The sequence below is a fragment of the Melospiza melodia genome, chromosome 21, assembly GCF_035770615.1.
Source record: "Melospiza melodia melodia isolate bMelMel2 chromosome 21, bMelMel2.pri, whole genome shotgun sequence".
Classification (NCBI taxonomy): Eukaryota; Metazoa; Chordata; class Aves; order Passeriformes; family Passerellidae; genus Melospiza; species Melospiza melodia.
Genome location: NC_086214.1, coordinates 13,151,905 through 13,166,476, shown reverse-complemented (window position 1 = coordinate 13,166,476; position 14,572 = coordinate 13,151,905). Strand labels below are relative to the sequence as shown.

The 14,572-nt window shown below is 49.6% G+C and overlaps 1 protein-coding gene across 4 annotated transcripts in view; it reads left to right on the top strand.

Annotated features, from left to right (window-relative positions):
* The window catches only part of ACACA (acetyl-CoA carboxylase alpha), a 99,959-nt gene that overhangs the window by 64,473 nt on the left and 20,914 nt on the right, over window positions 1-14,572 (top strand). For all 4 annotated transcript variants that reach the window (XM_063173711.1, XM_063173714.1, XM_063173712.1 and 1 more), the window contains 5 exons: window positions 2,492-2,761; window positions 3,618-3,715; window positions 4,196-4,316; window positions 4,764-4,874; window positions 14,382-14,525. In XM_063173711.1, the coding sequence (XP_063029781.1) occupies window positions 2,492-2,761; window positions 3,618-3,715; window positions 4,196-4,316; window positions 4,764-4,874; window positions 14,382-14,525 (744 nt within the window). The remainder of the gene's footprint in view (window positions 1-2,491; window positions 2,762-3,617; window positions 3,716-4,195; window positions 4,317-4,763; window positions 4,875-14,381; window positions 14,526-14,572) is intronic.

Here is a 14,572-nt window from a genome sequence, read left to right as displayed (position 1 = left end):
GCGCCGTTCGTTAGCGCGCCCGTTTTACTGGCTCTTAATGCTTCCATTAAGGCCAGGATGGAGTGGGAGAAGGTGTGTGTAAAATTATACATCTGAAACTTGGGTGTCATCTCCGTGTGTCTGCGGGGCTGGGGCCGTTCAGGGAGCAAATGACAGCTGAGCACTGAATCCTAATCACAGTTTGGAGCATCAGAAATAATGATCACTTCTGATCGGGGCTTGTGAATAATTCATCCCCTTTGATTTTCACGTGCTGCCCACTGATACTTTTCAAACCAAATGTGTTCCTACAGGAGAATAATGGTCCCACTTCTTATGGAAATACCAGGGCACAAATCATTTTGCCAACATAAAAACAGTTAAATAAGATGGTTCCTGCTTTTATTTTTCCTCCGCCTCTTCCTCACTCCTGGGTGTGCTGGGAATGGAGCCGTGGCAGGAGCAGCACTTCCAAACTGTGTTGTCTCTTCAAAGGAGCCTGTTCCAAAGCCAGGGCTGCTCACCATCACCTACCTTGCCTGCCAGTGCTCTTAGGTGATTAGCTCAGCCTGGCTAATTAACCTGGGAACTCTCCAGTTTTTGGAGTGCTGCCGTTAACTTAAAAATCTCGTTATTCTTTTTTTTTTTTTTTTTTGAATAGAAAGTCATTCTCCACTGCCCATAAATCTCAACTGAATCTAGCAAATTCATAGCAAAAAAAAATCCTTAGTTGTGCAGATCCCCGTGGCTTTTATTACTGGATAAATGGCACAAAACATGTGATGAATTGGGGAGGCAAAAGACACCCAAGTTAATAGTGGTGCACTTTTAATTTATTTTTTTTCCTAAACTGTATAGGGTTGTTCCATATTTGTCAGCTGTAAACTGTTTTCAGGAGTTTGTGCCCTGGCTAGGTTGTTTCTGTTCTGCTGGTGAGCACTGGTGAAAGGGACTTTACTGGTGTACAGGACCCATGACCTTGGGTTAGGAAACTATTCCAACACCTCTGTTACAACCTGAATTTTCTAAATAAGAAACACCTTAAATTGGCCTGTTTCCTGTGCTGTCAAAAATCATCAAGCTGCTCAAAGTGAAGAAAATCCCTTACATCCTGTGGGTGGGATGGAGTGTGGCGCCAGCCCTGGGGACTCCCTGGTCCGTCACTGGTCCCTCAGCCCTGGCTGGTGGGGTCAGTGTGGCTGTAGGGAAACAACTCTCAGGGATTTCTGCTCCCTTCTTTGGAGCTGCTGCAGCATCTCTCTGTTCCAAACCCTGCAGCTGGATGCTGAGGTGGAACTGTAAGTCTGCAAATGTTCAGAGGCAAAAAGATTATTCTGTTCTGACTTGTCAGAGTAGGAGTGGAGGAATCCAAGGAGAAGGTGAACTGGAACACTCTGTTAACTTGCAATCTCAGCTCTTGGAAGGGGAGGTGTAAGGAAGGATCTGCCAGTAGCTGGCTGTAATATTTTTGGATTGCTGCCTGCTTTACTTCCAATGACCCTTTGATTAATTCCTCTGCCTCTTTATTTTTTTTAATGAGCCCATTATGGCATATCTTATTGCAGATGCTGATTGGATCTGGGCTGTGTATTGTGCCATTTGGATGTGGATTAAATGGCACAGATCTATCTGCTGCCTCTCCCCCTCCCGCTTTAGTTCATCATGCTCAGAATTCCGAGGCTCCACAATGAGAGCCTCAGCCCTGCTGATTGCAGAGGATGTGCAATCGGCTTGAGGAATGTGTACTCAGGGCTTATGATCCTTGGGCAGGCGGGGACTGGGTGATGCATGTGGCTTTCAAGGGACGCTGCTGCTCCCATCTGTTAATGGCACTCGGAGCCCCGAGCGCTGCCTGAGGGATGGATGCTGATCCTCCAGGAGATGGGGCAGGCAGGGATCTGAGGGATGGGGCAGGCAGGGCAGGGAGGGAGGGATGCTGCTGATCCTCCCGGAGATGGGCCAGCAGAGATCAGTGATTTTTTGGGAAAGAAAAATGTGTGGCAAAAGGCGTTGCTTAGCCAAGCGGGTTTGGGATGGAGCTGCTGTGAAACTGGGGAAGGGAAAAGGGAAGAGAGGAAGGAATGAAAAGGGTATTTGAGATAGCAATGAAATAAAAAGGGGGTCAGAACGAGGGTTGGATGAGGGGGATGAGGGTGGTGGGGTGACACCTGGGAAGGCTGTGCAGCAGCACATCCCAGCTCACCCTGGGAGCACAGGGAATGCACAGCTGCCTGTGAGAGGGATGTGTTGAACCTGTGATAAACCCCTGAAAGGGGAGAGGGAGAACCAGCGTGAGTGTCCTGGTGGCGTGAGAGCAGTGCAGAACGTGCTCCAAGGAGTGTGGGAAGCATCAAGTGCTTCCAGCTGTGCTGTGCACTGGCAGAGCCCATCAGCGCTGCTGTCACCCCCAGGAAAATGCGCCAAGTCCCAGAGAATTCCTGTGTGACTCTTTCCTCTCGCACCTGGAGGACACAGCGTTCATTTAGTGCCGTTCTCTTCTCCTGGCCTGCAGATCGGGATGGTGGCCTGGAAGATGACCCTGAAGACACCCGAGTACCCGGAGGGCCGGGACATCATTGTCATAGGCAACGACATCACGTACAAGATCGGCTCCTTCGGGCCCCAGGAGGACGTGCTGTTCCTCAGGGCCTCGGAGCTGGCCCGGGCCCAGGGCATCCCCCGCATCTACGTGGCTGCCAACAGCGGGGCCAGGATCGGGCTGGCCGAGGAGATCCGGCACATGTTCCACGTGGCCTGGGAGGACCCCGACAACCCCTACAAGGTGGGGGAAACACTGCAGCAGCCCACAGCAGGCTTGTTTTGATAGCACCTTGTTGTATTTGCTCCCCAGGCAGAGGAAGGATTGATGAATTTGATTCTATGTTCTTAGAAGTTAGGTTAATTTATTATTTTATGACACGATACTATACTATACTAAAATATATAGGATATATAAATATATAAAGGAATATAGGAATACTATACTAAACTATACTAACGAATACAGAAAGAATACTTACAGAAGGTTAAAAAGATAGTAATGAAAACTCGTGGCTCTTTCCAGAGCTTTGACACAGTTTGGCTGTGATTTGCCAATAAGTTAAAACGATTCACATGAAGCTAATGGAGCAATCTCCAAACACATTCCAACGCAGCAAAACACAGGAGAAGCAGTGAGATAATATTGTTTTCCTTTTTCTCCGGGACTTCTCAGCTTCCCAGGAAAAGAATCCTAAGCAAAAAGGTTTTTCCAGAAAATGTAACTGTCTCAGCACCTCTTCTAGCAGAGGTGAGGGTAAAGATTTCAGAGTGGCACGTCCGAGGTTCTCCTCAGTACTGGATGTAGAACACTGGAAATGCCCAGTGCTAAGCTGGATGAGGCTGGGAGTAACCTGGTCCTTTCTAACCCAAACCATTCCATGACAGGATTTTACCATCTCCCAAACAATAGGTTGGCATCTAGAAGGAGTTAGTGCTAAATATTGCACCATTCCCAGCTTTCACTGGCCTCAGCTGCGTCTCCAATATTGAGAGGATATTCTTATCACTCTGTGGAAGTTTGTTTCTGAAAGGGGTTGCAGGGGATGAGGAAGGGGCTACAGGTGGGACTGGGATGAATGAGCTGTTTTTCCCTGCAGGGATACAAATACCTGTACCTGACTCCTCAAGACTACAAGAAAGTCAGTGCCCTGAACTCTGTTCACTGTGAGCACGTGGAGGAAAATGGAGAGTCCAGGTAGGAATGGAGAGCTTTCTGTTCATCCTTGGGGCATGCAGGGCATGTCCTTATCCTCCCAGAGCTGGGGCATTCCCTGGGGTAGGGGATGGAGCATGGGAGAAGGAAGTGAAGAAAAGGTGAGAGCCTTGTTGTAATCCTTGTTTTTATCTTTCCCTTTGTCTGCATTCCCTTCCTTTTGTAATTCCCTTTCCCTTCCTTAATTTTCCTATTAATCAGCCTGCTCCTCAGGCCCTTTGGGAACGACAGGACACTTTCCCCAGGCCTCCCTCTCCCTTGGCCTTTCCCCTTGCAGTGCTGCTCCTGTGGGAAGGCTCCATGGTGCTGCAGGACAGGCCCTGCACAGCCCCTGCCCGGGCTTCATGCACATTTCCCCTTGGAGCCTTAATGATATTTAGTCACTTTCCATTTTCTTTGTAGCAAACTGATTCAGCAAATCACTGGACCTTGTGGCTCAGGGGCTGTGTGTGTCTCCCTCAGGTACAAGATAACGGATATTATCGGCAAGGAGGACGGGCTTGGAGTAGAGAACCTCAGAGCATCTGGCATGATTGCTGGAGAATCATCTTTAGCCTATGATAGTGTTATCACCATCAGCTTGGTAATCCCCCACTGCTTTCTATTCTTCAAATGTATTGTCTGTTTCAGCTAAAAATCCTGTGATGATATCCCAAGCATCCATCTGGGATCAGCCTTCTGGCTGATGGAAATGGGCTTCTGTAGGCTTTGAGCAATGCTCCTGGCACCAGTGCAGGGCTGGGTCCCCTCCACACTCAATCTAAAACACTTCAGGCATTTGGCCTCGCATTTTCTCAGTCTTGCTGCTTGTCTTTTTTTTTTTTTTATAAAACACATTTATGTTCAGATCCTGTGCTTTACAAAGCAACGGATTCTGGAATTTTCCAGCGAGACTAGATTTCATGGCCTTGTACTACAAACACACCTAGTTTTATCTCAGTGTTTGAATCAATAGGTTGTGGCTGTGTGGAGAGACAGAAATCAATGCCGTTGCTTTTTCCTTTTTTTCCCTTTTTCCCTTTTTTCCCAGGTGACGTGTCGGGCGATCGGGATCGGGGCCTACATCGTGCGGCTGGGCCAGAGAACCATCCAGGTGGAGAACTCCCACATCATCCTCACGGGCTGTGGGGCCCTCAACAAGGTGAGTCCCTGCATTTCAGCCCTCAGAGCCCTCAGGGTGCTCATGGAGTCTGGCATGGTGTGGGTTGAAGCAGGAGAGCAGCTCTCCACAGAGGGTGTGTGTGATGGTGTTCACAGGGGTCTGAGGGTGAGGGAAGAGACGGAGATCTGACTCTATGTTTTAGAAGGCTTGATTTATTATTTTATGATATATATTACATTAAAACTATACTAAAAGAATAGAAGAAAAGGTTTCATCTCAGAAGGCTAGCTAAGCTAAGAATAGAATCAGAAAGAATGATAACAAAGGCAGCTGCCTCAGACTCTCTGTCCAAGCCAGCTAGGCTGTGTTTGGCCATTAATTATGAACATCTAAGATGGGCTAATCAAAGATCCACCTGTTGCATTCCACAGCAGCAGATAATCATTGTTTACATTTTGTTCCTGAGGCCTCTCAGCTTCTCAGGAGGAAAAAGTCCTAAAGAAAGGATTTTCCATAAAAAGATGGCTGCGACAGTTGTGGGCATGGGTTGAATCCCAGGCAGGGCCTTCTCCCACCCTCTGAGGGCTGTGAGGGGAACCAGGGCTGGTCCTGGTGTCTGGAAGTTCCTGCTCCAAAACACACGGCCCACAGTCCCCTGAATTCCAGCCAGCCCTAGCATTGTGTTAGTTCTGGGGAGCACTGAACCTCAAGAGCTTGGACGCTGATTTTCCAGGCTGGGAGTGAGATCTCCTGCTGGAAACCTCAGCTGTGGGGACAGGAGGAATAACTGGGGCTGTTACAAAGAAAACTTACAGCCTCACAGCTAAAGTGGCTCTTTTTTTTTCCCCCCACTCCAGAGGCAGATTTTCTTGTCCCTTGCTGCCCCAAGCCCATTAATCCCCCAGGCTGCAGCCTGGTGCAGACACAGCTCCCAGCCCACTCTGCTCCATGGCTGTCCCCGAGGGCTTTGTTTCCCTGAGTTGGGGCTGTGTGCTGTGAGTGCCCTTCCCCATCGAGCAGCTTTGTTCTCAGGCACTCTCAGCACCTGGGGTGCCTGTACTCCATGGCAAGCTGTGTTTCCAGGAGTGCCTGCCTGACAATGGGAGATAAAGGAAAACAGGCTCTTGTTGAATTATTCTCCTGAATAAAGGGGGCTCTGCAGAAAATGAAGCATTGATCCTATCAACTCTAGGCTGCAGCACCCTCAGTTAGATCTCTTACACACATCACACACACCTGCATCAATGGGAGGAAAAGAGGCATTTGAAGATCCAGCCTTTAAAAAGAAATTGAGTCAGTTTAGTGCTTGCTGGAGTGCAGTGAGTTGCCTGGTTCCAGCTGTCACTTGCTGGGGCCCTGCAGAGTTTCCCAGATGGCAGGGCCAGGCTGTTCAGCTCTCCCCTCTTCCAGGTTTAACTGCACTCCCTGCCCCTGCTCTCAGTGCCTGTTTGCACAGGACTCCTTTAATCCCACTGAATTTTAGGCACTTAAAAATTAAGGGTATGGACTGGTTTAAGCACCTGACCTCTGCCAGCAGGCACAGGCGGAAGGAGCTGCTTTCTGTGGGGGGATTTATCCCGTCCTGAGGATTTCAGTGGGCTCAACAATCCCATGTGTCCCTTTCTGTGAATTTCAGTGGGCTCAACAATCCCATGTGTCCCTTTCTGTGAATTTCAGTGGGCTCAATGATCCTGTGTGTCCCTTCCCCTCCTCCCTGCTCTGTTGGGATGTTGGTATGCTTGTGCCAGCTCTGAACCTCTACCTGCCTGAAGGTGAGGGAGGACCCTGTTGCATCCTTCCGAGCCAGCCCCAGCAGTGTTCACCTGCCCTTGACCAGTCCCCTCTCTCCTGGGTGTGTGTGGTGTCTGCTCCTTCAGAGATCCTCAGTTTCCAGTGCCTGCAGTTCTGCTCAGGGCTTCCTGGAGGGATCCAGCTGCAGTTGTGTCCCAGAAATGTGTTTGAAGCAGGGAGCTGGTGTCCAGGGCTAGCCTGGAATGTCTGAGCTCAGTCTGGCTGACCTGAAGCAAGCAGTGGATGCTGATCCATGCAAGCACATCTTCAAAATGTCTCCTGTCCGCCAGCAGAACGTGCAGCACAAAACTGTTCCTGCAGAAATGGAGACAATTGGGCTTCCAGAGAGCAGGCAGGGCTTTCTGGGAAGTTGTTTCATTTTATTTTTTCCCCTGTGAAACGCTGGATTCTTTCTAATTTACAAAGGGAGCAGAGGGGAATGGTGACAAACATTATGTGCAGCCAGAGCTGTTGCTGGTCTCATTCATTATCATTATGTAAAAGCAGCCTGAGGGTTTAGGTGTAGAGGGAAAGGTCCAGCTGCCAGAGCCAGGGGTGACCTCTAACTCAGATGATGAGCTCAAGGTCAGTGTCACTTGCAGCTGCAGCTCCTGGTGCCTTCTGGGCTTGGCTCCTCACATGCACAGGGCACATCCTGGGGAGACAGCTGGGTTGGAGCTCCCTCCAGCCCTTTCCCTGGCAGGGAATGCACCAGGGTTCCCCTGGTGGAGCTGTCTTTGTGTCCCCGTGCCCAGGTGAAGGTGCCACGCTCCCAGTGCCAGCACAGGGCACACAGGGCCGTGTTTCCCTGCCCCTTTTGTGTCCCCAGAGCATTGCAGCAGGGGGTGGCTGGAGGGGTGGAAATGCCATTTCCCTGCTCGGGGTGAGCGTGTGCCGCGCTGTGCCGAGCCCGCTGACCCCCCTGCAAATTGAAATAATGATAATGCGCGTCTCCTGACTGCATCAAAGTATCAGCACATCAAAAGCCAGGAGGCATGAAATGCAAATGATAAAGTGAAAGCAGATGGATTGTGCATGATCGCCTGATGCCCAATGAATTTTAAAAGATGCTGGTTCACATGGGGAGAGGGGCTGAAATAAACACGTTATCCCTGCAATTTTTTCTTTTTTTTTCCCTCTTTTTTTTTTTTTGTTCTTGCTGCTCACTCCTGACAATATTTTTTCACACTTCAGCGAGCAGCCACTCCATCTCCCTCCCTCCCTTCCCTCTCTTTCTCTCCCTCTCTCTCTGGCGCTGTCTCTACCTCACACACGTCTCGGGTCATGTCGCCGCAGCTCCGGTGGAAATAATAAGATATAAACCACGAGGTTGTTATTTGCATAGAAATAGCATGGAGCCCCAGGCAGCATGGGAGAAGGACACAGAGATCATTTGTCTAAAATTTTAATGAAAACTTTTGCTGAGGCAGAGATTTTTTTTTTTTTTTTTTAACTTCCCCTGCCTCCCCCTCTTTCTGCCCCCAAACCTTCCTCCTCTTCTTCCTCCCTCCCTCCCTTGCCTCGTGATAACCTGAGCACGGGGTGATTTCAGACCTGACGTGCTGTGCCCTGCACCAGCACCTCCATTTCCATGGCTTTTCTTTTTGATGGAAGTCAGACCAAAGAGCCTGGCATTCCCCATTCCTGCACTGCTTCCAGGGCTGTGTTCCATTTCAGCCATCCCAAGGATGTTCCAGAGTCTGCCTCTGACCTATTTTTAATCAGTTTGCTCCTCCTTGTCTTTTGTGTTTAAAAGAAATCCTGTCTAGGAGGCTGTTGTGTTAATGGAAACAAATAGTGGCTTTCAGTCACATTTTCCCTGCAGATGGGTGTTCTGGGCTTTTCCTGAGGGAAGCCAGGTTCAGCTGAGACTTTCAGGAGCAGGATTCCCATCAGTTTGTTATGTAGATGTTCAGCCAGGCTCTCAGACAGTTCATTTTGTGAGGGTGATGAAGAGCTGCCCCGAAGCTGCCAGAGGTGACAGAATTCTGACCAGCCCTGGTTTGTTTCCCTCCTGTTTTAGCTTTATTTTCCCCCAAACCCTCTGGTCTTGACTTGCCCTGTGCTCCCCGTGGTTTGCTCAGAGCACCAGGGGTGAGCTGGACAAACCCCACCTGCCAGGACTCTGCAGGGAGGATGAGGGGTCACAAACTGAAATATGAAACATTCAAGGCACAGTTCAGCACTTTGGGCTTCATCTCCCTGCCTGGTCATGGGGTGGCATTTCTGACCAGAATGGGTCAAAAAAGAAAAAAAAGTTGTTTGGTCTTGTTGGATTCCTTTGCACGAGGCCAGAAGAGAATATCTTTGTGGTTTTGATTCGGTCCTGAGTTGTGCTGCAGAACGTTCTGGATGCTCTGGGATTCACAGAACAGGATGAGACAATAGGTCAGGGCTGCTCAGGGGGCTGTGAGAGAGGTCTGGGCAGCTCTCAGGCTCCTCAGGGAGGAACAGGAGGCTCACACAGCCTGGGGAGTGATTGCCAACAGCAATATTTACCCTTCAATTTCACAATCTGCAAAAATAAATAAAAGCCCTGTGAGCCTGATGCTGTTTGGGGTTTGTACTGTGGAAAGCTATTTTTTTTTTTGAGATTCAAGGCAGGGATAGCTCAGTATCTGCTCAAGATGACTCCAGTCCTGGGATTAGATCAAAGCAATCATGTGAGAGCAATCATGTGAGTTAGAACAGCAAGTGCCAGCCCTGTCATTCAAAGGAGCATTATAATTATTAATGCATGATATGAATCATTCTGTAGTGGCACAGCAGGACTGTTGGGAGATCTGTATGGGTGCAGGGTGCTGGAGAATGCTAAGCCAGGAGGGCTGGGAATGTCAACCAGAAACGAGCACTCACCAGCATCGAGGGTTGGCTCCTTGTGTGGAGGTTGGGGCTGCCCAAGGTTGTCCTGGGGAGCAGCACGGGCTCCCCTGCTCTGCCCTGGGTGCTGAGGACAAGGGCGGGCCCAGGATGGAGGTTGTGTTCTCTTGCTCTGTGTGGAGCAGTGCATGCAGGCAGGATGGATGCCTGGCCTCAGTGCAGATAAACAACCACCCTCACCCTCCGTGGCTGCATTTTTGTTTTAATTGCCTTTCTTTAAGTGGTGATATTTGTGTATTGTTCCCATTAGAGACAATTTACGTTCCAGGCATGCCATTATCAGTCCCTTGGTGTTTGCTTAGGGAGCAAAGTCTAATAGATTTCTGTTGACTTTTTTTATTCTCCCTCCTTCTATCATTTTTAATACAGATCTGGCTCAGTTTATCTGTGTGGGTGGGGGCTCTGTGTGTGTTTAATTCTGCTAAACATGAGTTTACCATCATGGCCCATATTCTGCCTGTCCAAATCTCCTCCCCAGGTCTGTGTCCCAGCTCCTGGGGTCCTGCAGGCTGTGTTCTCACCGGAGCATTAACTCTGCTCCCTTGTGTTCCACAGGAGCTGAACTTTTCAAAAATATCCCAGAATTTTTGATCCAGACCATCCCTCCTGGGCTGTCCCCGGGGGCACATTGGGGTGAGCAGCCTGGGGTGTTTTCTATAGAAATTCCTTGTGATTCTGGACACATGGTGGGAACTGCAGAGAATTGCATTGGAGCATTTCTCATGACTGAACCTAAACTCAGACTGCAAAGTGAGCAGAGTTTCAGTGTGCTGGTGAAGAGGTCCCTGCCCTGCAGCCTGTGCCCCAGGGTCTCTCAGTAACAGGGTCCCAAAGGTTCTCTGGGGTCCAGAAGGTGACAAAGGAAATGACCAAGATCTTTGCGTTGGAGACAGCCATTGGTATTGTTTATGGGGTTCATATCTAGATTAGGGAACCCCTGGCTGGGACAGGTGGGATTTATGGGCGTTGGGCACCATGCAGAAGAGGGGCTGTAATTTTAGTTTGCAAAGTGAATTGAGTCCTTTTGATTTACTCCCTTTTGCTGAGGGAGTGACCTTGAGCAAAACACGCGCAGGGAGAGGAGAGAGGGGCACGAGGGTTTTGACAAGACATTTTTCATTTGGAAATGCCACTTCACTGAAACTGGAGCTCTTCAGGAAAAGTATCAGTTTGGATGGGCTTCTCCTCAGGAATTTTTTGGGTTGAATGAAAAGTTGTTCGGTTCTTATTTCCCAGCTGATTTTCTTCCTAAATTAATTTTTATTTTTAATACGTACAGCAGATACTTTAGAGGTCATTTGGAGCCTGTCTGATCCCGAGTTTGTAGTTCAGCCCTCAAGATGGCAAAACCTGATTTTTCTGCTGCAGCTCAGAAATTTTCCTCAGTAACCGCAAGGTGGGAAAACCTTCCCACCAGAATTGTGTGATGGAGACAGACAGATGGACAGACAGACAGAACCAGTGGTGTGTGTGACCAGCCGTGGAGCCCTGCTCCCTGTGTGTCTGTGAGGAGGCTTGGGAGGAGCAGGAGCTGCATTTCCACGAGCACCTGGCTGCACCTTGCCCTGCTGAAGTGCAATTGCTTTTTTGCCCCTTTCCCCTCTGATCTCACCAAATGGAAGCAGGGAAGGACTCCACCAGCAGGACCTGCCCCTGGATTTGCAGTCAGGAGCCATCCCCAATAACCATCAGGCTGTCAGCTCCCCACCTCCCCCCAGCTCCCACCTCCCCCATCACTCACCAAAGGGAAAAAAGAGCCCGGGCTGCAGCTTGAAATATATCATGCAATAGTGTATCATGAATTTCTTGTGAATCACATTGGAGAAGCAGGTTTATTTATTTCCGAGACTCTAAATCAATACAAAGTAGGTCTCTTAGTTCTGAAGCTGGGATGGAGTGGGAAAAAATGAGCCCATTGTACTCTTAAAACTTTGGGGAAAGGAGATGACAGCTATATAATTCCATTTACCAGGCACTAGGGGCTTTAATGTGAAGGTGACAGGGAGCTCTTTGTGCATTTAGAGCACCATATCTTCTAAATAAAAGATCTGTAGACTTGATAGTGGAGTATAGCTCTGCCTTTAATAATCTCCAAGCATTAGACCGAGCCAATCTGTTCCCCAGTCAGAAGGGTCCCCCACGGCAGGCTCGTAAATTCCGAGTGCAGGAACTGCACAGAGCCAGGATTAGCAATGCAGGAAGGGCAGAGAGGAGCTGTCTGTGCTCCCAGTGCCAGGCACGGGGCTCTGCATTCTGTGCTCTCTTCCCTCTTGTTTTCCCCCTCTAATGCGTGATCCGTGTGGGGGAAGAGCTGGAAATGAGCACTGAGCTCTGTCGAGGCTTGGCTGCACATAATAGCAGTCAGGTTTGAAGTTCCTGCATTGTGTTCCTACATTTTTTCTGATGAGACATTCATTCCCATCATTTCTGCCTGTTTATGAAAAATAGGCTATTTATAGGACGTGCATATGCCTCTCCTGCTTCGTGTTCCTGGCAGACAATATAAATTGTGGGATGGGAATTGCAATTATTGAAATTATTTGGATAAAAATCTGGCACTTATATTTGATATGAACACATGATATGCTTGGAATAATAACAGCACTTATGTTACATAATGATTCCCATTCAAGCCCTCCAAGCTGTCATGTTTTCAGATCTTTCAGCCTGGGTGAAACAGATGAGCCAGCCCAGCTTTGCAGGGAAAGTCCCAACTCTCCAGCAGCTCAGGTTCTGAGAGGGGAAAGCAGCTGCTCAGCATGGGTTGGAGTGCTGGAAAATTATTTATATGCACATGATGGGCCTATGAACCTGTTGAGGACCATCCTTTAGAGGCTGTTGGAATCCTGGCTCTGCTCGTGCTTGCCAAAAGATCCTCTGAAATAACAAGAAATGTGATTTCCTCATGGGTTTTTTGAAGATCTGATGAACTCAGCGTTGGCAACACTGCCCCAAGTATTTTGGAATATTTTGGAAGTCTTCTCCAAGGTAACAAATGGCAGCACAAGAGGAGATACAGGTTGGACACTAGGAGGAATTCCTTCATGGGAAGGGTTTAAGGTCCCTTCCCAGCCAGACCATTCTCGGTTCCATGATCCCCCTGAGCCCTCCTGAGCCCCCAGTGCCAGGCAGGGGATGGAGCAGCCCATGCTGTGCTGAGGGCTCTGTGATTCAGAGCACTGTCCCCTCTCACAAGGGCTCTGTCCCTCTCACCTGTGCTCCTCCAGCTCATCCCAGTCCCAGCTCGGGCTCTCCTCACAGCACCTTTCCCTGCAGCTGGGCTCCCTCTGCCCGGCTCCCTCCTGCTCTGGGCTCTCCCCCTGCCCCAGGCTCTGCTGGAAGGGCTGCAGCGCTCAGAGAGGGAGCTGTGTGTTTATCTGCATCTCCAAAAAGGGATTTAAGGGTGAGAGCAGTGCTATGTTAGGCTGTTTCATTGCCTGTCAGCAGTGCTAAACCTGAGCTGTCTGCAGAGTCTCCAGATAAGCAGGAGCAGAGGCCCATTTTGCATGTACATGTGTTTGCATTGGTTCAGAGAGGGACAGTTTAAATCCTCTTTATTTTTATTTTCCTCTGTGGGAAGCGTTTAGCTAGGCTTGTGCCTGGCATCTGGAGGCCTGGGCTTTTCTTATCCTTGAACCTAAATCTGTGCTGCTGTCTTCTCTACCACGGCTTTGCTTGGCGCTGATTCTGTTAGAGGAGGAGGAGGAAGGTGTTTGAGCTCAGAAGGGAGAGCCAGGAACATCCCTGTGCTAAAACACACCCTGAATTCTGTATTTGGGGTTAGGTTTGTGACATCTGTGCCTCGGTTTTTTCTGTACATAAACCTTGGCTGGCAGGTGCCAGCTCCTCAGTGCCCAGAGTGAGCTGTGCTGGGTGTTTGGGGGAGGCCAGGCTGGTGCTGTGTGTTTGAGGGGGTTTTGAAGATCCAAATGAAGCAGGTGTGTAATGTCCTCTGTCTGTTAGAAAGACTCAACCCATAAAAATAACAAACGGCGTGTATTTGCTGGAATGTCAAAGTTATGAGTTTATTTTGTAATGATGTGCTCCTGCCTTCATGAGGTAAACTGGCCGTGGCAGAGGTGTTATTAGTAATATGGAGTCAGTGGAGCAGAAAGCCAAGTGACCGAGAGATCAGTGTATCAGTCAGGGAGAGGGCAAATGGGAAGAGACAGCAGGAGAATGAGAAAAGAGCTGTGCTGCCCAGGCTCAGATTAGAGATGGAGCTGTGCAAGGGAATGAGCAGCCCCAGCCTGCCTCTGGCCAGCCTCTCCCAGGAGCTCATGGGCCTTTGTCTGGTTTTCCCCCCCAGTTATTCATTTAAATACATCCAGCCACAGTTTTCTTGGAGCAGTTTGGGACCAGTGAGCTGAGCTGGGCTCAGCACTCAGGAGCTTTGGTCACACTGCTGCTTGGGGAGGGGGAAAACTGCCTCAGTTTCCCCACTGGTATCATTCCCCTTGGGTATCATAGAATCAGAATGGTTTGGGCTGGGAGGAGCCTTAAAGATCCAATTCCACCCCTGGCATGGGCAGGGACACCTTCCACTATCCCAGGCTGCTCCAGGCCCAGTCCAGCCTGGCCTTGGACACTTCCAGGGATCCACAGCTTCTCTGGGCACCCCGTGCCAGGGCCTCCCCTGGAAAAATTCCTTCCCAATATCCCACCCACCCCTGCCCTCTGTTCACTGGGCATCATGTTCAGCAGCTCTTAGCTGCACACAGGGCTTGGGAAGCTGTGCTGGGAGAGGTTTGCTCCATCCTTTCCATTTCCAGGTGATGCTGAGGTGCTGCAGGGCTGGGTTTGTGTGTCCCTCCTTGGCCAGCACCTCCTGCTCACACCCCAGCCCTGATGGCTCTCCCATTTCTCTTCCCCCAGGTGCTTGGACGGGAAGTTTACACCTCCAACAACCAGCTGGGAGGGATCCAGATCATGCACAACAACGGGGTGACCCATGGCACTGTGTGTGATGACTTTGAAGGGGTCTACACCATTCTGCAGTGGCTTTCCTACATGCCAAAGGTAATTCCTGGGCCTGCCAGGTGCCCCTGTTTGCTGTGTTTGCAGGG